Source organism: Sus scrofa, chromosome 9 (assembly GCF_000003025.6).
Source record: "Sus scrofa isolate TJ Tabasco breed Duroc chromosome 9, Sscrofa11.1, whole genome shotgun sequence".
Classification (NCBI taxonomy): domain Eukaryota; kingdom Metazoa; phylum Chordata; class Mammalia; order Artiodactyla; family Suidae; genus Sus; species Sus scrofa.
In genome coordinates this window covers 6,310,333-6,336,772 of record NC_010451.4, presented here as the reverse complement: position 1 = coordinate 6,336,772, position 26,440 = coordinate 6,310,333, and the positions used below count along the sequence as shown (strand labels likewise).

At 46.0% G+C, this 26,440-nt stretch overlaps 2 protein-coding genes across 25 annotated transcripts in view; one reads left to right on the top strand and one right to left on the bottom strand.

Moving 5' to 3' along the window:
* NUP98 (nucleoporin 98) overlaps positions 1 to 17,157 on the bottom strand; it is a 100,037-nt gene extending 82,880 nt beyond the window's left edge. Inside the window, 2 exon segments of the mRNA XM_021062427.1 lie at positions 124 to 225; positions 16,981 to 17,157. Coding sequence (XP_020918086.1) covers positions 124 to 199 — 76 coding nt within the window. The 5' untranslated portion in view covers positions 200 to 225; positions 16,981 to 17,157.
* Positions 17,456 to 26,440, top strand: part of PGAP2 (post-GPI attachment to proteins 2) — a 24,847-nt gene continuing 15,862 nt past the window's right edge. For 3 of the 24 annotated variants that reach the window (XM_021062444.1, XM_021062440.1, XM_021062431.1), the window contains exons 1-3: positions 17,493 to 17,575; positions 23,353 to 23,498; positions 25,471 to 25,491. Coding sequence is in view for 2 of the 24 variants with exons in the window: in XM_021062429.1 (XP_020918088.1) it covers positions 17,479 to 17,575; positions 25,471 to 25,491 (118 nt within the window). In the remaining 22 variants the exon portion in view is untranslated. The other 21 variants (XM_021062450.1, XM_021062442.1, XM_021062437.1 and 18 more) reach the window with 17 other exon arrangements.

The window sequence follows — 26,440 nt, the reverse complement described above, 5'->3', positions numbered from 1 at the left end:
CCATTTTTCAAAGAGACTTTATTATAAAGACCAAAGTATGAATTAATTTCTATCTAAAACTATCAGAGTGGATTTGTTCTTAAGAATAGCTTTTTTCTTCCTCTCGTTATTTTTTAAACTTACTCTGCCCAAATGTTGAAGTTGTGCCAAAGCCACCTGTGCCACCCCCAAAGGGGGTTCCAAATGACTTATTAAACATCTTCAAAATGAGTCTGCTTCAGAAAGCTGAAAAGAAGGAAAAAAATTATCACTTTTTAAAGACCACAGAATACAATGGAATCTTTTTTCAGAAAATGCATCATTCTACAATTTAGTTAGCGGGCTCAACCTAGGGCGTAATGTTCACACTCATTCAACATCCTCAAACTCTATATAATAAATCAGACTTTGTAAAATTGTGCTGAATTGAGTTAGTACCATAACTTGAAGTTAAACTTCAGATTATACTCACAACCACCCCTTTAAAAACAATGTTTTTTGACTTTTTTTTTAAAACCTAAGCCCCCTTTTAATAAAGACTTCAGGTCTATTATGCCAGATTTTGGCATTCCTATGTAGGAAGTTTATGCCTAACACACTAAAAATTACAATGATATTCTGTTCTCCCAACCAATCTAAGAAGCTAAAATTTTTGTCGGCTTTTCTTTTTCAGCTTTTTTTTTTTTTTTTGGCTTTTTAAGGCCACACTGGTGGCATATGGAGGTTCCTAGGGGTCAATTCGCAGCTACAGCTGCCAGCCTACACTACAGCCACAGCAACGCAGGATCTGAGCTGCATCTGTGACCTACATACACCACAGCTCACAGCATCACCAGATCCCTGACCCGCTGAGCAAGGCTAGGGATTGAACCTGCATCCTCATGGATACTAATCAGATTCATTTTCGCTGCACCACAGTGGGAACTCCCAGCTTTTATTTTCTATAGTTTGCACAGTAAAAAGTCTACCCCTTATTTTTTGTATACAAAATGTTATAATATTCTTCTTCGAATTATGCACACCCTCTCCACCCATCTCTAAACCCCGGAGATTCGGTGCCCTGACATCCTTTTTAAGATTACTTTCTAAACACTATGCTCTATGTTCCCCTAATCCATCTTCTACTACTTCTGGGAACATTATAGAAAACCTTTGGTCAAAACCCCCACCTCATATGAATGAGTCCCCTCCAGTATCTAAACAATGCACCAAAGTTCCACCAAGTACAAAAGTCAATCTCCATTCTTCCCCTCTAGATTTGAATGAAAACAAGGTAAAGGTAGAGTTTTCTAAGAATTAAGACTCCCCCAGTAAATGTTTCTTAAACTTAAGACAGTCTGCTACCACTTACCTGCCGGCAGACAAGAAAATGAGTAAACTACTTCCAACATGAGAACTCAGTCAATCATGCTTGTTTAGATTTTACGGCAGATATGACAGTTTTTCTATTATTTATACATAACAAGCAGTTTTTTCTTAGAGTAAAATCATACACCTCATTCATATAAGAGAAATTACTGTAACACGCTGAAGTGTGCCCCACAAGAACCAGTGTCCCATTAGCACTTTGGTATTCTAACACTCAACACATTTTGTGTAACATAGGAAGAGATGAAATACAAAACGCTTTTACAGAAAGCAACACTCTGCCCCTCTGAACTCTCCTAGAAAAAAAATTCCAACATTGAGTTCTTTATCCCAACAATAAAATTAATAAAGCCTTCAGTGAAACAAAGCTCAATGAAACCAGTGATTCAAGAGGGCCACATCAGAAATAGATGGCAAGTTTTTCAAAATATAAACCCCTGGGCCCCATTCTGGAATTAAGACACCAAAATGTCCAGGGTTGGGATGCAGACATTTCTATTTGGAAAGGATCCTCAAGTGGCTCTCACGCATCCCCTTGGAACTGGAGGCTGGCTGTATTTCAAGTAATCATCATTTCTCTTTCAGTTATGAGATCTGCTTGAAGTGTCCTGCCTTCCCAATTTATCAGATGTCGCAAAGTGACAGACTGGACTTTTACCGTATTAACTGGTGACTCTCCCTTCCAGGGAAATATTCTAAGTATTTAGCACAAGTCTAGATCTCTTTGGGTTTATCAATGTATTTGCTTTTCAACAGTTCATTGAGAACTGACAGCTGTGCTAGGGGTCAGATGTCTGGACCAATTTATTGGATTGTACCCCCTCTCACACCGCAGTCTTGAGTCACAGCCTCTATTAAATCTACTTCCCTGCACCTGTCGACTAAATTTTTTGATCCTTCACTAGCAACGCAAAAGTATAGTTGAGTTATAATAGTTACCATGCTAAATTTGCCATTCACTTTTTTTTTTTTTCCACTTTTCTAGGGCCGCACCCGCAGCACATGGAGGTTCCCAGGCTAGGGGTCTAATCAGAGCCAAGCTGCATCTGCGGCCGACACCACAGCCCACAGCAACGCTGGATCCTTAACCCACTGATCAAGGCTACAGATCGAACCTGAAACCTCACAGTTCCTAGTTGGATTCATTTTCGCTGCGCCACTACCAGAAATTCCCCATTCATTTTCTTATTCATCCCCACAAATAGCAACCTATGTACTCATGGAAATCTGACATCTCCTATACAGCACATGTCAGGATTCAAAAGCCAAATAAAACAGTTTTCTCTATGAAACTTGTCCTCATATAGAAGATTTGTGTTAATTCAAGTTTTAGTGGCACTAGGTTCCAGAGACAATATCCAGAGCTTCTAACAAGCAAAATTTGATTTTTCATAATCTTATTCTAACACAGAAAACCAGCATCACATGTACATTCCACAAAGGGATTTTAAGTAGTAAAAAAAATATTCTGAGAAACATCTCAATGTTTATAAGCACTTAGATGTTTTGTTTGTCTTTTTGTAATTTCTTGGGCTGCTCCTGTGGCATATGGAGGTTCCCAGGCTAGGGGTCAAATTGGAGCTGTAGCCACTGGCCTATGCCAGAGCCACAGCAACTCGGGATCCGAGCTGCGTCTACAACCTACACCACAGCCCATGGCAATGCCGGATCCTCAACCCACTGAGCAAGGCCAGGGATCGAACCCAAAACCTCATGGTTTCTAGTCAGATTTGCTAACCACTGAGCCACGACGGGAACTCCAATAAGCACTTATATGTTATCTCAACAATCTTAAAAGGATGGTATTATGCACCACCACCTAGACTTTACAGATGAGACAAGATCAAATCTTTAGTAAGTTTCCCAATGTCAAAGTAGTGATAAGCAGTGGAGCCCCAGTTTAACCTCTGGCTTTGCACGGACACGCTCAATCCTAGAATGAAGGATACTAAGCGACAAGCAAGGACATATGCAGTATATTAAGGAAATCCATGTGTTCCAGATCCAAGGACAAGATCTATTACAGAGGCCAAATGCAATTTAGACTCCCTGGGCGGTAAGGGGTGGGAGCTTCTCACTCAAGCTCAGCCTATCTTTTTGATTCTGGCAAGGATGAACTTGCTTTGGCTCAAACCTGGGATTCTGGGTTTTTGTTTTTGTTTTTTAAATATCACCGTGGAAGTGAACCAAAATTGTGGAAACAGTCTCATGATTTTTTATCATGATTTTCAGAAATTAAATAATGGATAATACACAAAACCCTTTGTTCTTCAAAAAAATCAATTTCCTGACTATGCTATGAAGTGTCAGTGATTTGACCAAAAATGCCCCTCTTTCTACTCTTGCCCCCTACCAAACAACCTACAAATTCATTCTTCAAAACCCAGCTCACAGAGTTCCTGTTGTGGCTCAGTGGTTAACGAACCCAACTAGCATCCATGAAACGCGGGTTCGATCCCTGGCCTCACTCAGTGGGTTAAGGATCTGGCGTTGCCGTGAGCTGTGTGTAGACTGCAGACGTGGCTCAGATCCCAAGTTGCTATGGCTGTGGTGTAGGCCAGCAACTGCAGCTCTGATTCGAAACCCTAGCCTGGGAACGTCCATATGCCGCCAGTGCGGCCCTAAAAGACCAAAAAAAACAAAAAAAAAAAACCCAAACAAAAAACCAAGGGGCCAGACACCTCATGACTTTAGAACTCATCTTCTTCTTGAGCCACAGTCAACACTAAGGCCCAAAAAAAAACAAAAAAAAAAAAAAAAAAAACAAAAACACCTCGCTCAGATATCATCTCTTCTATGAGCCCTCCCTAAGGCCCTCCATCAGTGAGTGGTCACTCCTTTGGGCTTCCACAGAACACTGCATGTTTACTCGTACCCATCTCGACTCCCTCTACCCTGCGCCCTGTGATAACATCAACTACACAGATTTCCCTTTAGGACCGGGGAGCTGTCAGCCCGCTGCTGCGAAGTTCTGCCGAGAGGCCTTAGCTGTCCGTCCCCTCAGCACGGTCCCCGCACTGCCCCCAATGAAGAGAGCGACCTCATCCAGGCTCTTATCCACAGCCAGGCCCCCCGCGTCAACTGAGGGTAACTCTCGGTAACCCCAGCTTCACATTCCCCATGGACTGGCTGGACGTTATCACAACTCTGCTTCTCCCCCAGCCCATTTCCCCTCCTCCACAGGCGGTGATCCCAAGTGCTCTTCAGTAAAACTCATGCAGGACCTTCTCCAACTCGGAGGCGGCTTCCCAAGGAAATCAACCTCTCAAGCTCCCCAGCGCTCTCCCCCCACTTCGTCAACTGTCCAGGGTGGAGACGGTACCCTTTGTTTACTATCCTGGAACCTAACCAAGGGTCCACGTTCTAAATTAATGACAATCATCACGAGTGTGTTTTAAAGCAGTCTGAATGACCAGGTTACTTGACCAGTAACTTGAACTGGAAAATAAAATTATGCTAGATTAATTCTAACAACAAAGGAAGCCATGAAAGGGAAAGATTCTTGGTAGAATTTATCATCTAATTCAGAAACGATCACAATGGCGGATACGACCAGCGGACACTGCTTTGCCGAGCCTTTACATACATATATAAAATCAGATTCTCAACCTGCTGAACCAACCGCACAGGAACTCCCCATATGTATGAATGCTGAAATGTTTAGGTGTATGTATATATTGCCTTAAACTAGCTGACAATATTTAAAATAGGGATATGGGAGAGTTCCCGTTGTGGTGCAATGGAAACGAATCCTACCAGTATCCATGAGAATGTGGGTTCAATCCCTGGCCTTACTCAGTGGGTAGGGGATCTGGCGTTGCCATGAGCTGTGGTGTAGGTCATAGACATGGCTTGGATCCCACACTGCTGTGGCAAAGGCCCACAGTTGCAGCTCTGATTTGACCCCTCACCTGGGAACTTCCATATGCCACCGGTGCGGCCCTAAAAAGCAAAAATAAATAAGTAAATAAATAAAACAGGGATATGTCAGAGTTTCTGGATGGCCTAGCAGGTTAAGGACCTGGCATTGGGGAGTTCCCATTACGGCTCAGCGTGTTAAGAATCTGACTAGTATCCATGCGGGTTTGAATCCCTGGCCTTGCTCAGTGGGTTAAGGATCCAGCATTGCTGTGAGTTGTGACATACGTTACAGATGTAGCTGGGATCCTGCATTGCTGTGGCTGTGGCACAGGCTGGCAGCTACAGCTCTGAGTTGACCCCTAGGCTGGGAACTTCCATATACTGTGGGTGCAGCCCTAAAAAGCAAACAAACAAACAAACAACTGTCACCACTGTAGCTGGGGTCAGTACTATAGTGTGGATCTGATCCCTTGCCCAGGAACTTCCTCATGCCACGAGCAGAGTCAAAAAAACAAAAAAACAAAAAAAACAAAAACAAAAAAACAAAAAAAGGATAGCTCCTACCGAGCCCCAGACTGTTACTGACATGAAATGATTACAGTCCTAGGCTGCATAATCATTAGGTTTTTCATGTGAACCCGTTCCTACCGCACGCAGAAGTTCCCGGGCTAGGGAATTGAACCCACGCCTCAGCAGTGACCCAAGTCACAGTAGTGACAATAAAAAATCCTTAACACTAGGACACCATGGAACTCCAGAAACTGCTCCTTTTGGTCAGAGTCATATTCTCCAATGTGCTACAATACCCACCCATTATCACTTATCACCATCAGTTGCCTCGCCCTAACAGGTTGAGTTTGTAACTTCTGATATAATCAGAGAAAGGAGCCATACATTAAAAACTCAAAGAGCATGTACGTGACAAGAAACAGGAAGTCAAAGTTAGGTCAACAAATGAGCAAGGAGTTCCTGTTGTGGCTCGCGGTAATGAACCGGAATAGGACCCATGAGGATGTGGGTTCAATCCCTGGCATTGCTCATCAGGTTAAGGATCCAGTGTTACCATGAGCTGTGGTGCAGGTTGCAGACGAGGCTACACCAAGTTGCTGGGGCCTCTCTGCAGTTCGATCCCTAACCCAGCACAGTGGGTTAAAGGATCCGGTGTTGCCTAGGTGGTGGGAACTCCATATGCTGCAGAGTGGCACCCCACCCCCAAAAAGTGAACCAGGCCTTGAGGAATTAGAAAGTGAAGAGAGGGAAAGCCTAAGAAAGGAACACATGGAAGTTCCTGTGTGGCACAGTAGGTTAAGGACCCTGTGGGGCAGGTCACTACTGCAGCACAGGTTCAAACCCTGGCCCGGGAACTTCCACATGCCAAGGGTTTGGCAAAAAAAAAAAAAAGAAAGAAAGAAAGAAAAGAAAGGTATACAAGTTAGAATGGGTTATTTGTGTACCATCTTGTCTGGCCTTGTATCTAAACACCAAGTCCAGTTTTGCTCACGTGATAAGCATATAATAAATGTACTTATCGGTTTATGACGTAGTGATATTGACCTTAAACTGCCCAATTAAAGGAATGGCTCAGAGCACTCTAAGTCTGTACCCAGGATATCATATCAAGAACAAGGCATTACCACAACTTTTACACAAAGTTACCCTAAGGGAACTATTTCAAGTAAAAGATGTTTAGGGAGTTCCTGTTGTGGCTCAGTGGGTTAAGAACCCAACTAACATCCATGAGGATGTGCGTCTGATCTCTGGCCTCACTCAGTGAGTTAAGGATCTGGCTCTGCCCACAAGCGTGGGTCACAAATAAATGCAGCTCAGATCCGGCATTGCTGCGGCTGTGGCAGAGACCAACAGCGACAGCTCTGATTCGACCCCTAGCCTGGGAACCTCCATATGCCACTGAAGTGGCCCTAAAAAGACAAAAAAAAAAAAAGATGTTTGATGAAAAAAAGCAAGTTACAAAAAGATATACTTGGCGGATTCTTTATATAAAATAGAAAAGATAACACTGTTTTTTATGGATACATACATAATAAAAGTAAAGAGGGAGAGGAGTAAAATACATGAAAGTGGTTGCCTCTGGAGAGGAAGGGAAATGACAGAGGGGCAGAGAATCAGAGGACCCAAACACTTCTGTAGTGTTTAATTCCTCTACTAACAGCAAAAGATTTAGGATGCAGATATTTGCACTAACTCTATTTCACTTAAAAAATCTATTCAAAAAAGAGGACAAAGGAAGTTCCCATTGTGGCTCAGTGGTAACAAATCCAACTAGTAACGTGAGGATGCAGGTTCCATCCCCGGTCTTGCTCAGTGGGTTAAGGATCCGGTGTTGCCATGAGCTATGGTGTAGGTTGCAGACACAGCTCAGAGCTGGCTTTGCTGTGGTTGTGGTGTAGGCCGGCAGCTGCAGCTCTGATTCGACCCCTAGTCTGGGAACTGCTATATGCCTCAAGTGTGGCCTATAAAGACATTTAAAAAAAAAAGGGAGTTCCCGTCGTGGCGCAGTGGTTAACGAATCCAATAGAAACCATGAGGTTGCGGGTTCGATCCCTGCCCTTGCTCAGTGGGTTAACGATCAGTGGGTTGCTGTGAGCTGTGGTGTAGGTTGCAGACGCGGCTTGGATCCTGCGTTGCTGTGGCTCTGGCGTAGGCCAGTGGCTACAGCTCCGATTCAACCCCTAGCCTGGGAACCTCCATATGCCGCGGGAGCGGCCCAAGAAATAGCAACAACAACAACAACAAAAAGACAAAAGACAGAAAAAAAAAAAAAAAAAAAAAAAAGGAAGACAAAGTCTTCCTGGAGACTGAAATGTACATGACTTCTGAATCTGTTGAAGTTTATAAAGGCTTATCATACACACATTCAAGTCTATCCTTTTATATATAGTAACCTGGCCCCAAATGAAACCCTCCTAGAGTAAATAATACTAGCTAACATTTGAGTTCTTATTTTGTCCCAACCACTGTTTTAAGTGCTTTTTATGAATTATCTCATATAAACCTCCCAAGAATCCAATGAGGTAAGTATTTTTATCCCTATTTCACAAATGGTGAAATTGAGACTGAAGTAACATGACCAAGATCACAAAGTTACTATGGACTCTCGAGATTACGCTCGAGTCTGGAGTCCAGACCTCCTCAGGAACAAACACTGACAACTAAAGGGAAATGACTCTGCATTCACTTTCAACAGGAAACCTATAAACCCAAATCTGGCAGTATTGATCCAGCACTATCAGGAGAGAGAGAAACGTCTCCGGCAAACAGGGGAGTTCAAGTTCCCAGAAAGATAATCTCTCCTGCCAGATGACAGACAATTTACATGGTTTCACCCAGCCTGGAGGAACTTTCCTACCAAAGTTAACCACTTCCTTTATGGACGGACTGATTACACTTGCTGCAATTTGGGGGGAGGGTATAAGACATACTTAGGAAAAACAAAAAAGAAATAGTGTATACAGAAAGAGACAATGCCCTTAAATTTACTCTGCGCTCTATGCTTCGCTCCTAATTGATAATTCAAACTGTCAAATACAAAAAAAGAGGTAGCTGTATAACACACCAGTAGCCCAGCAGCCCCTGCTGTCCAGACTCGAGCGCGACAAACTGAGGTCCAATTTTTGTGAGCTTTATGAACCCTGTGAAAATGACAAAACTCAGTTTTCTCCCAGAAAAGTGGACAGACCCTGAAACACCCAGTCAACTGCCAACTTTAAGTGCTATCTGAATGACTAAGCAAGCTTGCTACTCTCTGACAACAGAAAGTTACACAAATGGCACGTTTTTCATTTCACTTCACCAAGTTCCTCTGTATCAAACTCAGTAAAGAGCAAAAAACACTAAATATTTGTTAGATGAATGGAACAGTACAGTTAGTTACTTTCCAGCTTACAAAGTACTTTTTTTATATGCTCTCTTTTCTCATCTTCACAAAAGTACTAGGGAAGGCAGGAAATATCACCCACAGTTCAACTCAAGAGAAAAATGACTGCTAATTTTTGCCGTAGGTGGGAAGAGTGGTATGGGAGCTGGGGAGAATCCCAGGTGAAAAACATTGGCCTGATCTTCACACCTAGTAACATACCCAGCAAATCATCCACTCCCCTCTTGTTTCACAGTATCCTTGTGACTGACCCCCAGATCAAGTCATTCCCTTTGTTAGAACTTTGTTTTCTCCTAAAAAAAACCCGTCCTCCTTTCTAAAAAGTGCTGCTCAAGTCTCACCTGCTTCTCATCGGTCCCAGATTAGACCCTTCACTCTTATCAGTACAAAAATACTTCTCCTTCCCCTCCCCCTTTCCAAGCCCTATTACATAAACTAATGCCACCCAGCTGTTTTCAGTTACGCAATGTATCTGCCACAGTACCTGCTGCTTGAGTTTATGAGCTGTGTGCTGCCCTGGTAAACACCATCTTGGTTGTGCTCAATTCCTCCCACTAGTGTGTAAATTAATTTGACATAATCCACAGTATCTAATACAGCTCCCTCCTCATAGCACTGCATGGCATTTCCTTATCCCCTTAAACCTAACAGTCATTTTACAAACTCAAGGAGTGAAAAGAGCACATGAGTTTTAGAGTGAGACAAATCTGTGTTTAAAACTCTCTGCCATTTAGTATCTCTGTATTTCTGCCAATCTAAAATTAATTCAAAATAGTTAAAAGATGAATAAAAAACTGTGTAACTGTAGTAAAGTCATGAATCCAACTTTAGACCTCAATTTCTGACAATAGGGTTTATACAGCCTATACCAAAGGACTGCTAGGACAAAGATGCCTCAAACTAGAGCTCTTCAAAAGCGGGTTTTGATTTAGTTTTACAGTATTTTTTTTTTTAGAAAAATGTATTTCCCCTTACTCTCAACCTTGATTGATCAACGCCTAGCTAGAACTCCATACATAATAGGACTTATTTTCCAATACTTCAGTGTCACCTGACCATTTAACACAGCCATAAAGCACCACTGCAAACAATAAAAACAAATATCCCTCCCCACACACACACTGTACTAAGGTCACTCTGACCCTTCCCTCACTTCTGCTCATCTCACATCTCTAGCCTCATCCCCAACTACTCACCTTTTTCACAAACCCTTGTGCCTGTTTCTCAAGAAGTTTATTCCAGCAAGAAGGGTTAGGTATGCAGATCCTAGCAATCTTTATATAAAAGCAGCACATGGATGTAGAACTGAACAAAAGTGTGAAGTGATGAGTGACTCCAACACATGCCCATGGAGAGGGCTGAACAGACTAATTCAGGCATTCCATTATCTTCCCCCGATCAGTGGCTGTCAAATATTTATAGCTATGGAAACCTATATATAAAACAGACATAAAGCACGAGCTGCTCTGGCTGAAGGAAAGAAGGGTGAGGGGCACAGCACCACCAGCTGAGACCTTTCAAAGCAGCTTATGGCTGTAGGAAGGAGTGTGAAATTCATTGTCCGAGATCAGTGGTTCTCAAAGTGTGGTCCAAAGGCTCCTAGAAGCCCCCAAGACCTTTTTCGATAAAGTCTAAACTGTTTTCAAAATATCCTAAGACATTATTTGCCACTCCCCCCCCCCTTTTATTTTAACTGTGCTGACCTCTGCATGGCTCAGCAAAACAAAATCTGACTAGCAACCTTGAGGACGCAGGTTTGATCTCTGGCCTTGCTCAGTGGGTTAAGGATCTGGCGTTGCCCTGAGCCGTGGTCTAAGTCGCAGACGTAGTTCAGATCTGGCATTGCTGTGGCTGTGGTGTAGGCCGGTGGCTACAGCTCCGATTCGACCCCTAGCCTGGGAACTTCTATATGCTGCAGGTGCGGCCCTAAAAAGACAAAAATAAATAAATAAATAAATTTAAAACCACTAGAATCTGAGCAAGAAAACACCCAAACTGTATATTCACTGACTTCTTCACTGCCACCCACTTTCATGTGAATGTCCTTGATAAAGTAGTAAAAATTATTCCTGTTACTGATGAAGTAGTAAAAATTATTCCTGTTATTAATTCTTGACATTTCAGTACAAAGCTTTTTAATACTGTGTAAAGAATAATGATTCTTTGGGATGAAATAGGAAGTACTCAAAAGAACTTCTACATATTGAAAACATGAAGTTGTCCCAAGGAAAAACACTTGTGTCACAACAGTCAAGGAGAAAGGTAAAGAAACTCGGCTCAGATCTGACATTGTTGTGCCTGTGGTGTAGGCGGGGAGCTGCGGCTCCCATTCGACCCCTAGCCTGGGAATTTCCATATGCTGCAGGTGGGGCCCTCAAAAGACATTAAAAAAAAAAAAAGAAAAAAAGATAAAGCAACTGATTTTGTTTTCATGGAGCACCATTTTTATCTCAAAGGATAAATGACAAACTATGGTTACTTAGATTTGAAGTGAAAATTGGAATCTTGAAAATCTGTGTATGCTGCCAGGAGCTTGTGAGTTTCCCAATTCTTTTTTTTTTTCTTTTTAGGACTGTACCAGCGGCATATGGAGGTTCCCAGGCTAGGGGTCAAAGTGGAGATACAGCTGCTGGCCTACATCACAGCCACAGCAATGCAGGATCTGAGCCGTGTCTGCAACCTACACCACAAGCTCAAGGCAATGCCAGATCCTTTACCCACTGACCGAGGCCAGGGATCGAACCTGCAGTTTCCCAGTTCTTAAAAAGACTTATCTGATGAAACAGGCAGAAATATTAGCAACTGCTAATTTGTCAACTTTTGGAAGAGCTGCGTAAGTCAGTGAACCAGTGATTTCTAAATGACCAATGTATGATGTCATGAAGTCATGCACGGGTAAATACCCAAAGTGCAAGACCAATGAATTTTAATGCAACCTTGTAACAAAGTTCAATGATATGCTTTCAGATTCCATGTTGCAACAAAACTTTAAAAAGGTGTGAGCAGTGTTGAAGGAAAACAACTGCCATTATTTGAAAAGGTTTCATTAAAACACTGCTTCCAGAGTTCCCGCTGTGGCGCAGGGGAAAAGAGTCCAACTAGGAACCATGAGGTTGTGGGTTTGATCCCTGGCCTTATTCAGTGGGTCAAGGATCCCGCGTTGCTCGGCTGTGGTGTAGGCTGGCAGCTGTAACTTCGACTGGACCCCTAGCCTGGGAACCTCCACATGCCGTGGGTGCGGCCCTTAAAAGCAAAAAAAGAAAAAAAAACCACTGCTTCCTTTTCCAACTACTATATATCTGTATGAGGCTGGATTTTCTTCACATATTTCAACCAAAACAACATACTAACCATGCGGATGCAAAAGATCTGCGAATCCAGTGGTTTTCTAGTAAGCCAAACATTTAATTTGCACAAATGTAAAGCAATGCCACTCTTTTCATTAAACTTTTTACATAATTTTTCCTAGTTATCTTTATATTAACAAACTTATTTTTTTAAATCAATAAATCTTTTAAAAGTTGGTTTCAGTTTCTAGTGCAGTAAAAATGAGTAAATATAACCCACATAAGCAAAAGCTGCTTGTAGCCTTCAGTAATTCCTAAAGGTATAAAGGAGTTACAAGGCCTCAAACTGAAAACTTTGAGACCATCGCTATAGCCTCCCTCTAATTTGTCTGACCAGTATCACACTTCCAATTTACTCCATTCCCTTCTCAGCCTAAAATCACCCAGCATCAGAGTTAGCTAATTAGACCTATGTTTTAAGAAATAATTTTTATCTCTCTACTAAAAAATTACAGTTACTTCACATTGCATTGAATTAAGTAAAAATGCTTCAATGTGACAAATAATTTTCAGTGTTTATTAAATTCTCAAGAGTCAGGAGTTCCCATCGTGGCTCAGTGGTTAACGAACCTGACTAGTATTCATGAGGATTCAGGATAGATCCCTGGCCTAACTAAGTGGGTTAAGGATCTAGCATTGCCATGAGCTGTGGTGAAGGTCAAAGACGCAGCTTGGACCCTGCTTTTCTGTGGCTGTAGTGTAGGCCATCAGCTTCAGCAAAGACTGGACCCCTAGCTGGGAACCTCCATATGCCTCAAGCGGGGCCCTAAAAAGAACAACAACAACAAAAAATCTCAGAGTCAGTACAACTGGCCAAGGCCTCTGATTCACGTGGTATCAAGTACATCAGTGAAACGGAGAGATAATGGAATCAACAGCATCACATTTAATTACATCAATTCAACTACAAGCTCTTTCGCCCTCTTCCACAAAACTTCAATAGATGTTGCTCTATTTACCCAATGGCCTATCCCCTTTCCAACACGACTTTGATTTCTCCTATCCCAGAGGAAGGGAGGCTACCACAGAAATGAAAGAAGAAACTAAAAGTGATTCTAGGACTCTTAGCTTTTCCGCTTCCCACACCAGATTTCAAGGACAAGGGTTTTCAAGGACAATCTTAACCAAATGTACCTTATTAGCTGACTCCACAAGCACTGACCAGGCAAGATAAAGATAAAAAGATTTTTTTTTTTTTTTAAGCTAAAATACTGGGAACATTTTCTCTAGAACACTGGTCTCATTCAGAGGCAGTTCTGCCTCCCAGAACACCTGACAATGCTCAGAGACATTCCTGATTATTACAACTTGGGGGGGAGTGTGTTCAGAGTATCTAATGGGTAAAATACTGTTAAATATCCTACAATACACAAATGCCAAATACTTAGGTTTTCTTTTTTTTTTTAAGTGAGGCAAATAAACTGTCAAAAGAGAAGAAGGCAAGGGCTGGCTCAGGTGAGGTGGGGCAGGGGAGAAAGAGACTAGGTTCAATTCTAAACGCAAAGAATGCAGGAATTCCCCCTGTGGCACAGTGGGGTAAGAATTCAACTGCAGCAGCTCGGGTCTCTGAGAAGTACTGGTTTGATCCCTGGCCCAGGAACTTCCAAACACCTTGGGTGTAGCCATTAAAACAAACACACACACACAAAGAATGGGCCAAATTCTCAAGAAACAATGGTTAGAGGCATACCTTGTCTCTAATACCTATTGTTAAATCTCTAAACTTCTTAGTCTCCTAAGCTTTCAACAAATTGCATAATTACAGATGTGCTCTTTACTGGAAATTAAACATCAGTACTACCACCCTCTACTTTCTAAAGTTAATTGCTATTATGAAAATAATATCCCAGGAGTTTCTGTTGTGGCTCAGGGGTAACAACCCCAACTGTATCCGTGAGGATGTGGGTTCAGTCCCTGGCCTCGCTCAGGTGTTGATCTGGTGTTGCTGTGGCTGTGGTGTAGGCCGGCAGCTGCAGCCCCGATTCAACCCTGTCTGGGAATTTCCATATGCCTTAAAAAACAAGAATAATAATAACAGTATTACAGTAAAGTATATCTTTTCCAAGCTATGAATGTTTCCCTAATATTTGTGCCTATTCTTACCTACCTAAGAGCAAGTGGACATGAAATAAAGTCTGGTATCAAAGAACTGTGTAACCGTGAGCAGTATGGGTTCTCTTATCTGGGACCCGTATTTCAGGAGTACACAAATACTCAGCTACTTTATAGACTATTTTTAAGCTTAACTCCTCCATATTTGTTTATTCAGACAGGCAAGCACACTTACAGGGGGCCTGCTATGCGCCAAGTTATCTGAATATAAAGGTAAGACCACAAATATTTCACCACAATTTAATAAAAAGACACATCTAAAATACAAAATGATTTGTGCTATAAATAGAAGTATCAAACAAGTGTCATGGAAGCTTGCAGTGGAGAGAATGCCAAGAAAGACTTCCCCAGGAGAGGGTGATGTTTGTTGAGAAAATGTCACAGAAGACACCCCATTCACCTCTTAAGAGTTAGGACTACAGTTCTGCGCTCACTTACACACTACTGTTTTTCAGTTTTTGCTTCGTCATCAAAACAAGAGTAAAGTGACAGTCTGACTGATGTGAACAGACCCAAGTGTCAACTAATTCGATTTCAATAAATCTCAATGAAGAGTCAAAAAATAATTCTATCAAAGTATTTCCCAGCACCTCCTTCCTATCCACCTCCTGGTTTTGTTTTTTAAAGATCCAAACTTCTTTCACCAAGAATCCAAACATGCCATCTGTCATGTTAACAAGTGTTTCTTTCTGAATTTATAAGACTCTTACAGGGAATGATCACTGCTCTTTTTCTTTCTTCCAGTTAGATTCTCCTCCGAAAAGTTTAATTTTCTCACCTTTATCTACTACAATTTTCAAATTCAGTAAAAGCTGAGTTCCAAGGTACCAGAAGCACAAAATGACTGCAGTGTACCTTTCTAAATCTTGTCCATATTTCCTGTTTTCTATTCCAATACTGTTGCAGGTCACTAAACTGGACTCTCTTCCGAGTCCCCAGAAGCTGATACTAATAAAAATTTAAGATCTGGAACAGGAAACCAGTCAATAACACGTAGTTTTATTGATTCATTTCCAACATGACATCAGTGACGTTCTTTTTTTGTGTGTGTGTCCTTTTTCGTGTTTTCATGGCCTCAGGGTTGGCATATGGAGGTTCCAGGCCAGGGGTCTAATCAGAGCTGTAGCTGCCGGCCTACGCCACAGCCACACCAACATGGGATCTGAGCCGTGTCTGCGACCTACACCACTGGTTACAGCAACACCGATCCTTAACCCACTGAGCAAGGCCAGGGATCGAACCTGCATCCTCATGGTTCCTAGTCGGATTCGTTAACCACTGAGGCACGACGGGAACTCCATAACAAGTGGCCGCACCTGCGGCATACTCTAGGTCCTGAGCTAGAGGTGGAGCCACAGCCACTGTAGAAGCAACGCTGAGTAGTTATGTTGTGAGCCACAGGGGAAGTCCTTTATTTTTATTTTTGTCATCACTGACATTCTTTAACCAACTTTTTTTCCCCTGCATCTGCGACATGCAGAAGTCCCTGGGCCAGGGATCCAACCCCACAGCAGCATCCTCTGGAGCCACAGCAGTAATAATGCCGGATCCTTCAGCATGTGCCTTACCATGAACAGAGCTGGTAGCAACTCCATCAGAAACGCTACTGAAGACTATGTCTGCTTCTAACTACCCAGGGTCCCCACCTTAACCCCCTCCACCATTCCAAAGGGAGTCCTCAGTACTGGTAGGCTAGAACCCAGGAAGGGTGGTGCAGGAGAAAAATTTCTAGACTGAGTCAGACCTGATAATTGGTTAACTCTGTTTCTTCTCTGAGCCTCAGTTTCTCCACCTAAAAAACTTGCACGTGACTTACGGTAAGGGGATTGGCTTAATTTCTAATGTCCTTATGTCCATAGTAATCCAGACACCTCAGATGTCTCCTCGTCAAGCTTCACAGGGAACACGTGGGAGAACAGAAAATAAGCTTTCACACCATTAAGCCGACCTTAGTTCTCATTGTTTGAAAAAGCTAGAAACTCCCGACCCACTCACCCTCCCCTAGAGCTGCAAATTTCCCCTCGGAGGAACCAAGGCAAATAAAGTCCATCCCTCGCGAGGGTCAGGGAAGTGCTGGGGGAGCCGTATTCAGCGTTTCAGGGCGCTGCCCTCCCAAAGGGCCGGCCCACCTAAACACCGCCGGGCCAATGAATGAGTACAACCAACTGCAGGTTCGTCCCCTCCACGCAGGCTGCAGCGCGGGACCCCTGGGCCCAGACCCCACCGACAGCGACTCCCTCCCGGAGCCCCGAGCGCGGACCTCGGGGCCCCGCCCCCTCCCTCGGGGCCGAAGGTGCGCGCAGGGGCGCGAGACTTCAGCGCAGCGAGGGCCTGGGACGCCCCGCGCACCGGCCCGCCCTGAGGGGAGGAGGAGCCTGCGGGTCCCGGCCACCACCGCCACCCCGGCTCCCGACTTACCGCGGTGCTGTGGGGGAGGGGAAGTGTCAGGAGTGAGGGCCTAGGCCCGTCCGCCACCCGCCGCTCCGAGAGCAGCGCGCGGCCGCCACGAAACCGTCGCCGCCTCCGCCGCCACCACCGACACCGACCGCCGCTCGGGGCGCAGCGCGCAGAGGGCCCGACTGCGTCACACGCCGCCCGCCGTCAGAGGCTCGCTGCGACCGCTCCGCCCCCGCTGTCTTCCCATTGGTAGATGCCGCCGCCACTCTAGGGCCTCCCTGTTACTCATTGGACCACGGGCCTTTTGAAACCGAACGTGAGGGCTGTCTTCGGGAAACTGGGAGAGGGGGAAGAGGAGGGACACAGGAACTAGGGGGAGGAAAGGGGAGGGGCGGTGGGAGGGACCCAGAGTCCCGCCCCTCGTCGCTGTGGTTGGCTGGGAGCGAGTCGTGACGTCACACAGGGCTCCTCGAAGTGGGCTGGTGAGTGGCTACATCGGGCGGGGTTGGGAGAAGAGTGATGACGTTATACCAAGGCTCCGCCCCCTCCTTTGGAGCAGAGAGACTCCGGCGGCTGAGGCTGGGGCCAATCAGAGTGAAGACTCCAGGATGGCATGGTAACTATTCTACCCTTTCCCTGCCCCAGTCAGCCGGAGGTGATGGGAAAGCACCCCAGTCGTCCTGCCCTCATTTCCTGGCCAGACCACGTGCGCAGATGGAGGGCTCTCCTAGGAGGTCTGTCGCGCGTAGTTCACCTGCAGCTGCTCCGAGGCCCCGAAACCGGGCCTCCTTGTCTGCTGACCCATGCTAACCCCAACACTACCGTCCCCTCCTTGTTTCCCTAGAATAGACGTTAGCATTAGAGATGCCATAGGGCATGGCTCAACTTAAGGTTTGGTACAAAGAACAGTTCTGGTACTTGTTTCCCACCTGCACTTTAGGAAGCTCTACTTATTCATAAAGTCCTGGTTGAAATGTTCCCACCTTCTCTGGGATACATTTGCCTATCTCTCCCAGTGAGTTGGGGGTAACGCTTGGGCAGGCCTCTGTTACAGCCTTGTTACTTTGTATTCTGTTATTTACTTTCCTATCTTTTGTGCAGGGCTCTTGAAGGTCAGTTTTATTTTCACACTGGTGTTCCTTTCCTCCAGGGCCTAACTTGCAGCAGAAGCCTGCAAGAGGGTGGGTAGAGTCTGTTCTAGAAAGTAGATCTAGTGACTAAGGGTCCCACATAAAATAGCCGAGACTGTGCTCAGAAAGCAAAACCTTGAGATTTACCACGCGGCCACCCCCTTCTGGGACATTAATAGATTGAAATAGGCGCTGCCCAAAACATACATAAATCACTCTGTGTTTTCAGTGGTGGCAAGGGATTAGTCAAAAAGTGGCGTGGTCCTAAAGATAAAATAATGGGTAAGAGAAACGAAATAAATGTTCAGTAGATGCTTGAGGGGACAGAGAAAGAAATCTATGGATGGTCAAATAGTAAAGCTGAACCTCTGACTCCAGACACCTTCCCCCAACTCCTCCAGCTCCTCCATTCAAACCTCAGTCCCTACCCTCCACCCTCTCTTGCCTGTGCTCTGCATCAGAAAGTCATAAGCTCTCCTCCCTGCCCTCATGGACTCTTGTTTTCTCACCTTCCCCGCCTCAATCCTCAGTCCTTTCAATCCTATGTTTGAGCTTTTCCTCTCCTTATTTATTCCGATGTTCCTAGGCGCGCAGCATAGCTGCACATTAAATGTTTCATGCATGAGTGAGTGAATTTCTCTCTCTCTCTCTTTTTTTTTTTTTTTTTTTTGTCTTTTTGCCATTTCTTGAGCCTCTCCCGCAGCACATGGAGGTTCCCAGGATAGGGGTCTAATAAGAGCTGTAGCTTCCAGCCTACGCCAGAGTCACAGCAACGCGGGATCCAAGCCTCATCTGCGACCTACACCACAGCTCACAGCAACGCCGGATCGCCAACCCACTTAGCAAGGGCAGGGATGGAACCCCCAACCTCATGGTTCCTAGTCGGATTTGTCAACCACTGCACCACGACGGGAACTCCTGAATTACTTTCTTAAGTAGAAGAGAAATATGGGACTTTTGAGTCAGAGGACCCTGGGTTTTAAATCTGAGCCCAATCATGTATTAGCTATATGAGCGTGAGTAAAGTTCTTAACCCCCCTGAACCTTAGTTTCCTTGTCTGTAAAATGGGAGTAATAACTGTACTTGCCTCACAGAGCTGTGAGGATTAAGTGGATAAGGCCCTTGATGTGGTATCTGGTGCACAGCCCTCAGTAAATGCTAGAGAGTGTTTGTATTCCTTAACGATGTTAAGGAATTCCCATTCTAAATATTCTAAGACATGGATTCTGTCCCAGAAAATGAGCTCAGAAATGTGTCAGTCCAGAGTAGTAGTGGCAGGTGTGCAGGAGCCAGTCTTCTTAAGTAGTGTATACCAATGGGCCAGCTGGAGGGGGAGACATCGGACAAGGCGTGCTCCAGGGAGAAATGTCTTGTGACCACGGTGATTTCTAAGTCGAAGGACCTCTTATGAGGTACTCTGGTAGGCATGCGGCCCACGAAAGATTTCTCTGTGGGCCAGGGCTTCCTGGGCCTGCACACTCTTACTCTGCCTAATTCTCATAAGCCCCTTGGATTGCCATCGTCTTCCTTCTTCCCCTCTAAAGCCAAGGAGTTGGGTGCATATTCACAAAAGCTTGATGAGCCAAACACTCTCCGGACATCAGGAGCCCAGAGATGTCCACAGCTCAGTTTTCTGCCCGAGACAGAGCTAAGTGAAATCCAGTTCTGTCCTGGGAGCTCCCAGTCTCTCTCACACATGGCCTGAGATCTCAGTTTGTGCAGCTCTGGAGAACCGATGCCCAGGGAAGAGACTGACCTCTAAGTACTACAGAATCATCAAAGGAATAGATGATTCTAGATTTGTTTTTCTTTGCTTTTTTTTGCTTTTTGGGGCCACGTATGGAGGTTCCCAGGCTAGGGGGGTTGAATTAGAGCTATAGCTGCTGGCTTATACCACAGCCACAGCAATGCCAGATCAGAGCCACATCTGCGAGCTACACCATAGCTCACAGCAACACCGCATCCTTAACCCACTGAGCAAGGCCAGGGATTGAACCTGCAGCCCCATGGTTCCTAGTCAGATTTGTTTTTGCTGCACCACGAGTTGCTGTGGCTCTGGCGTAGGCTGGTGGCTACAGCTCCGATTCAACCCCTAGCCTGGGAACCTCCATATGCCGCAGGAGTGGCCCAAAAAATGGCAAAAAGACAAAAAAAAAAAAAAAAAAGAAGCTTCTGTTTTTCAGTAATAATAATAATTACCATTTATTGAGGCCTAGCTCTTTGTCAGATCTTTTTTTTTTTTTGGCTTTTTAGGGCTGCATCCGCGGCATATGGGGGTTCCCAGGCTAGGGGTCTAATCAGAGCTGTAGCTGCCGGCCTACACCACAGCCACAGCAATGTAGGATCCGAGCCATGTCTGTGATCTACTCCACAGCTCGCAGCAACACTGGATCCTTAATCCACTGAGCGAACCTGCAACCTCATGGTCCTTGTTGGATTCATTTCCACTGCACCACGACGGGAACTCCTCTTTGTCAGGTTTTTTAAAAAATTGGGATATAATTCATATAATATAACATTCATCCATTTAAAAGTACCATTCAGAGGGTTTTAGTATATTCACAAGGTTGTGCAACCATCACTACTGTACAATTCCAGAACATTTTCATAATCCCAAAAGAAACCCCAGCCCATTAGCAGTCGTACCCCATCTCCCCTTCCACCAGCTCCTGGCAACTGCTGATCTACTTTCTCTCTCAGTGGATTTGCCTAATCTGGACATTTCATATAAAGGGAATCATACAACATGTGGCCTTTGTGTCTGACTTCTTTCACTTAGCGTAATGTTTTCAAGGTTCATCCATGTTGCAGCATGTATCAGTACTTTATTCCTTTTTATAGTAGAATAATATTCCACTTTGTGAGTATACCATATTTTGTTTATTTATATCTTCATGAGCTGGATGGCATTTGCGTTGTTTCCACCATGAATAATGATTGTTCCATAGTTCCGCTATGAATAAGACTGCTGTGTACCAGTTTTTTGGTGGACATGAGTTTTCAGTTCTCTTGTATTTATACCGAGGAGTGGATTGGCAGGGTCGTGTGGTGACACTGTGTGAACTTCTGGAGGAGCTGCCAAACTGTTTTCCAAAGTGGCTGCACCACTTTACATTCCCACCAGCAGTGTGTAAGGGATCCAGTTTCTCCACATCTTTGCCAATGCTTTTCATTTTCTTTCTTTCTTTCTTTTTTAATCATAGCCATGCTAGAGCATGTGAAGTGGCATCTCTTTGTGGGTTTTTCTTATACATTTCCCTAGTGACGAAGGATGTTGACTGTCTTTGCTCATGCTTATTGGCCATTTAAATCTCCTTTCTTGCAATCTTTTGAATTACTTCATTTTTCCTCCTGTGTCAGTTTGGAAATTAAATTATTTCTCTGTTTTTTGGTGATCTCCGTAGAAATTACCACATGCATTCCTAACTTACTAAAGTGTCACGTGCTAACGAAATACCATTGTAGGAAGGGTGGAGTTTGCTGAGACAAGGAGAAGATGTGAGCAAGGAAAACAAAGATATGAAGCCAGGGAAGAGCTCAGTGTAGCCATGGGTGCAAACTGGGACTTCATCTGGAAGAGACAGGGGAGCAAAGGATATTCTAAAGAACAATGAAGATGTAATTGCTATTTGAGGCTGAGTGGAGCCAGAGCAAGATGGGTGAGCCTGGGGTGAGAGTTTAATGCCATCCAAGAAGGGGGTCTCTGCCACGAAAAAGATCTCTGGGAAGAACAAAGAACACTCCTTAATCCAGAAAGACTTTCCTGAGGCTGCCCAGGAGGCAGGGCAGAGTTTGGCCCCAAGCTGGATGCTTTTAGCACTGTTTCTGTCCCTGCCACTTTACCTACTCCCTCTGACCCCACCTCCACCCCCAGCAATCATTCTTCAAAGGCTTTTCTTGCATTGCTAAATCTCTTCTTGATATATCTAAATCCTGCCCATCTTGCAAAACCCAGTTCAATTAAATCAATCCAGCAAATGTTTCTGGGCTCCTACTGTATGCCTGCCCCTGGGCTAAGGTGAGATATTCAGAAATTAATGGCACAGGGGAGTTCCCATCGTGGCTAATGAATCCGACTAAGAACCATGAGAGGTTGCGTGTTCGATCCCTGGCCTCACTCAGTGGGTTAAGGATGTGGCATTGCCATGAGCTGTGGTGTAGGTTGCAGACGTGGCTCGGATCCTGCATTGCTGTGGCTGGGGTGTAGGCCGGCGGCTATAGCTCTGATTAGACCCCTAGCCTGGGAACCTCCATATGCCTTGGGTGCGGCCCTAAAAAGACAAAAGACAAAAGACAAAAAAAAAAGAAAAAAAAAAAAAAGAAAGAAAGAAAGGAATGTCACGGGTAGAGGCTCTGTCCTTAAATGAGCTCCCAGGGAGGTGGGGAAAACGGGCAAAAAAGTATTTTGCTTCATCGTGGTCAGAGCCCTAATACGGGTGTGACGGAAGGCCCTCCGAGGCTGCCTGTGGGGTGCGGAGGGGGCAGATCTTGGAGGATAGGGAGAGAGAAGGAGAAAGTTAAGCGACCCTCCGTGGAAAAGTGTGGATAACCAGACGGCAAAATATGTGGTTGCTGGAGGAGTAGAGGATGGCCAGATGATGAGAGGTTTTGAATACCACACTGAGGAATTTGCTCTTGATCCTGGAAGCCATGAGGAGTTATGAAATAATTTGGCACGAGGGCAAGATATGATCAAAATGCCTTGTAAGAAGAACCAGTATGGCCATAACGGGGAAGGATGGCGAGACAGGAGGGCAGCGAGGGAGACCTCCCCCGGGAGCCTTCCTTGGCAGGTACATCCCCCCTTCACTGCCCCCTTCTTCCCCTCACGTCTCTGCTGCGTTCATGCTCCTAGAACACCCCTGAAAACACCTGCTCTGTCAGCTTGGACGATCTGGAATGTGTATGTGGAGAGGGGAGGGAGCAGTGGTGGCTCAAGCTGGAAGGTGGAAGGGCACAGGCCTCTCGGGGGGGAGGGGGTACGACCAGGGTCCAGGCAAACTAACTGGGACGGAGGAGACCTGGAGGGCTTCAGCAGCAGCAGCCGCTCGGACAGTGGACAAAGGCCAGTGCAGCAAGCCCTGGGCACCTCCTGAATAAGGGCGAGACTAAATACTCAGATGCTTGTTCAGTGTCTTATCTATAAAATGGCTTTCATCAAATTTACCTCATCGGATTATTAAGAGGATGAAGGAAGAAAATGTGCAGATAGTCCCTGGCACGTGGCAGGAACCCATTCTTCTTTTGCACTTTTCCTCACAGGAGTAACTGATAGTCTTTCCACCTGACGGTGGAGGGAACAGACTCGGGGGGGCCAGTGACAGCGGAGGTCAGACCGTTCAGAAGAGGCTCCGTCAGGATGAGTTCAGCCGGTAGCGGATACATGGCGTTGTGATCAGTGTGGTGTAGTGAGTACTTTCCTCACGCCCTGGCACACTGCTGTGTCACCTCATCTCACCCTCACCACCCCCATTGCGTGGGTGTTCCCCAAACCATTTTACAGATGAGGAAACTGAGGTCCAGGACTGGAGGGTGAAGAACTGCCCAAATTACCAAAGAATTAAAGGCCAGTTAGAGGAGTTCCCGTCATGGCTCAGGGGTAATGAACCTGACTAGCATCCATGAGGATGTGGGTTCGATCCCTGGCCCCACTCAGTGGGTTAAGGATCTGGCAGTGCCATGAGCTGTGGTGTATGTCCCAGATGCGGCTCAGATCCTGTGTTGCTGTGGCTGTGGCGTAGGCTGGCGGCTACAGCTCCAATTAGACCCCTAACCTGGAACCTCCAGATGCCACATGAGCGGCTCAAGAAAAGGCAAAAAAAACAAAAAAATAAAAATAAAGGCCAGTTAGAGCACCTCAGGTGTGAGGCATTGGAGGTGGTATAGAGGCAGGGAGAAGGGCCTCAGACTCAGGAAATGGTATTTAGGGCCAAAGGAGCAGACAAGGGGTTAAGACAGGGAACAGGGGAGTTGCAGTTGTGGCTCAGCAGGTTAAGAATCTGATTTGTATCCATGAGGATTCAGGTGTGATCCCTGATCTTGCTCAGTGGGTTAAAGGATCCAGTGTGGCCGTGAGTTAAGGCATAGATCAAAGACGAGGCTCAGATCTGGGGTGGCTGCGACGAAGGCCGGCAGCTGCAGCTCCGATTTGACCAGGGAACTTCCTTGTCAAAAAAAAAAAAAAAAAAAAAAAAAAGTAGTTTTTAGAGTAAGACACCTTCCCTGCAGACTTGGAGCCCCCAGGAATGAGCAAAATAGCTCTGGGTCCTCCATCATTGCCTACCACAGAGGGGGCCTAGGTTGGATGCATGCAAAAGGGTTCTGACAAATAATCCGTTTGGGGCCTCTGTTTCCCCATCTGCAAAGCGGTGATTAGAAGTGCCTTGGGGATTAACAGTATATAGTGGTTGAGGGAATGACCGCCAGTGCCAGACCTGGATCCCGATTCTGACACTTACTAGCTGTGTACGTAGGTAAATTTATCTTTGTTTTCCATTGGTGAAATGGGGATATTAATGGTACTATCCCACAGTAAAAGCATTTTAATAGGGCTTTTGTGAGGATTAAATGGTAAAACATAAAAAGTAGAAAAGTGCTAAATGTGCTAATTATTACTGTAGGGGTTTAAATGCAAAAAATGTGACTGGTAAAGTGTCTGGCTCCTAGGTCCTCCACCTGCTGCGGGCACCAACCCCGCACATAACTGTAGGAGGGATTCCGGATCCCTTCATTCTTTTCGTTTGTTTGTTTTGTTTTGTTTTGTTTTTGTCTTTTTAGGGCCACACCCGAGGCATAGGGACTCGAGGCATAGGGATGCGAGGCATAGGGCCACTCCCAGGCTAGGGGTCTAATCCCAGGCTAGGGGTCTAATCAGAGCTGTAGCTGCCGGCCTACGCCAGAGCCACTGATCCCTTCATTCTTCTTCCCTCTTGAGGTAGGACGGTCTTTACTAAGTCGCCAAGAGTCCCCTCCCCTCCTTTATGGGTCGGTCAGGGAGGGGAAGGAACCCTGGCTGGGGGCTGGTTTCTGGAGATGATGGCGAAGAGGGACCCAGGGCGCGGGGCAGGAGATCCGCTCCCTGTGCTGCGACAGTCGGGACAGGGCGCCCTCTCCTGATCAAAGGCCGGAATAGCTCTGGCCCAGAGTTTCTGGGTGGGCCCCACCGGATTTCACTGCCTGGAAGGAGCTCTTGCCTTTGCTGAAATGCCCCGATTCGGCTCTAGGGAGCAAAGTTTGGGGGAGGATCGCCAAGGCTGGGGCCACACTGAATTAATGTTTCAGAAGTCCTCTAGATTAGAGGTAGGAGGAGGGGTAGAGACTGCGGTCTGGCAATGAGAGAATTCGGGGCCCTGTTGTATTAATTCTGTGTTCTTTCAACAGGTGATGGAACGCCGCTGAGAGGTAAGGTGACAAAGTGGCTTATCCAAAGTGTCAAATCCCGGTGTCCAGGGCTCTTTCGCCCGCCCCCACGCAGCTGGCATTAGTGGGGGAGACCAGGGCTGGATCGGCGAAGGCCTGAGGGGGGACGCTCGGTTAAGGGGTCAGAAGCGGGGCGGGGCCAGTGGAGAATTTGTGCGCAGTTTCCTCCCCGAGTCCCGCCCCCAGCGCGCCGGCCCCGCCCCCGCCGTTCCCGCTCCGACCGGCCCCCCGCCGCTCGCCCCCGGGGCCGGCCTGGGCCTCCCTCGGGCTCCCCCCCCCGCTGGCCTGCGCCCGCACGCCCGCACGCCCTCCTCGCCGCCACAGCTTGGGTGAGTATGGGCATGGGTGTGCGGGACTGTCGGGCAGCCCCACTCGGGGGCGCTCGGCCTGGCGGTCTGGCCGAGCCCCGCCCCAAGCCGTGGGGCTCCGGGTGCGGGCCCTGGAGCTGCTGCTGTCCTGACCTGCGGACCTGACCCCTTTGCCCTCTGCTCCCTGACATGGGCCGGGTGTTGGGCGGGAGCGCGCCCTTCACTCCGCAGGGACTCCTGGTCCAGATTCTCCCTCAGGTGCCCGAGGATGGAGGTGTGAGTGGCCTTGGGACCCTAGAGATTAGGTTCAAATCCCAGCTCTGCCAGCTATTAGTTTGTGATGTTGAACAAGTGTCTTTAACTTCCCTGAGCCTCCCTTTCCTCTTCTGTAAAATGGAAATAAAATGGAAATATACTGGCTTTGGCCCCTACCTCCCAGAATTACAGTGAGGATTAAAAGAGACAGGTATTTCTAGTGCTAAACAGGGTGCCTGGTCCTCAGAAGGCACCCAGTAGGTGTGGATTTGGGGTGGAGGCTGAGAAGATCTTTAGGGATCTTCAGAAATAAGGTAGGGATACTCCTAAGAAAGCATTTTTGAGTTAAGCGGTACCTGGGCGGAAGT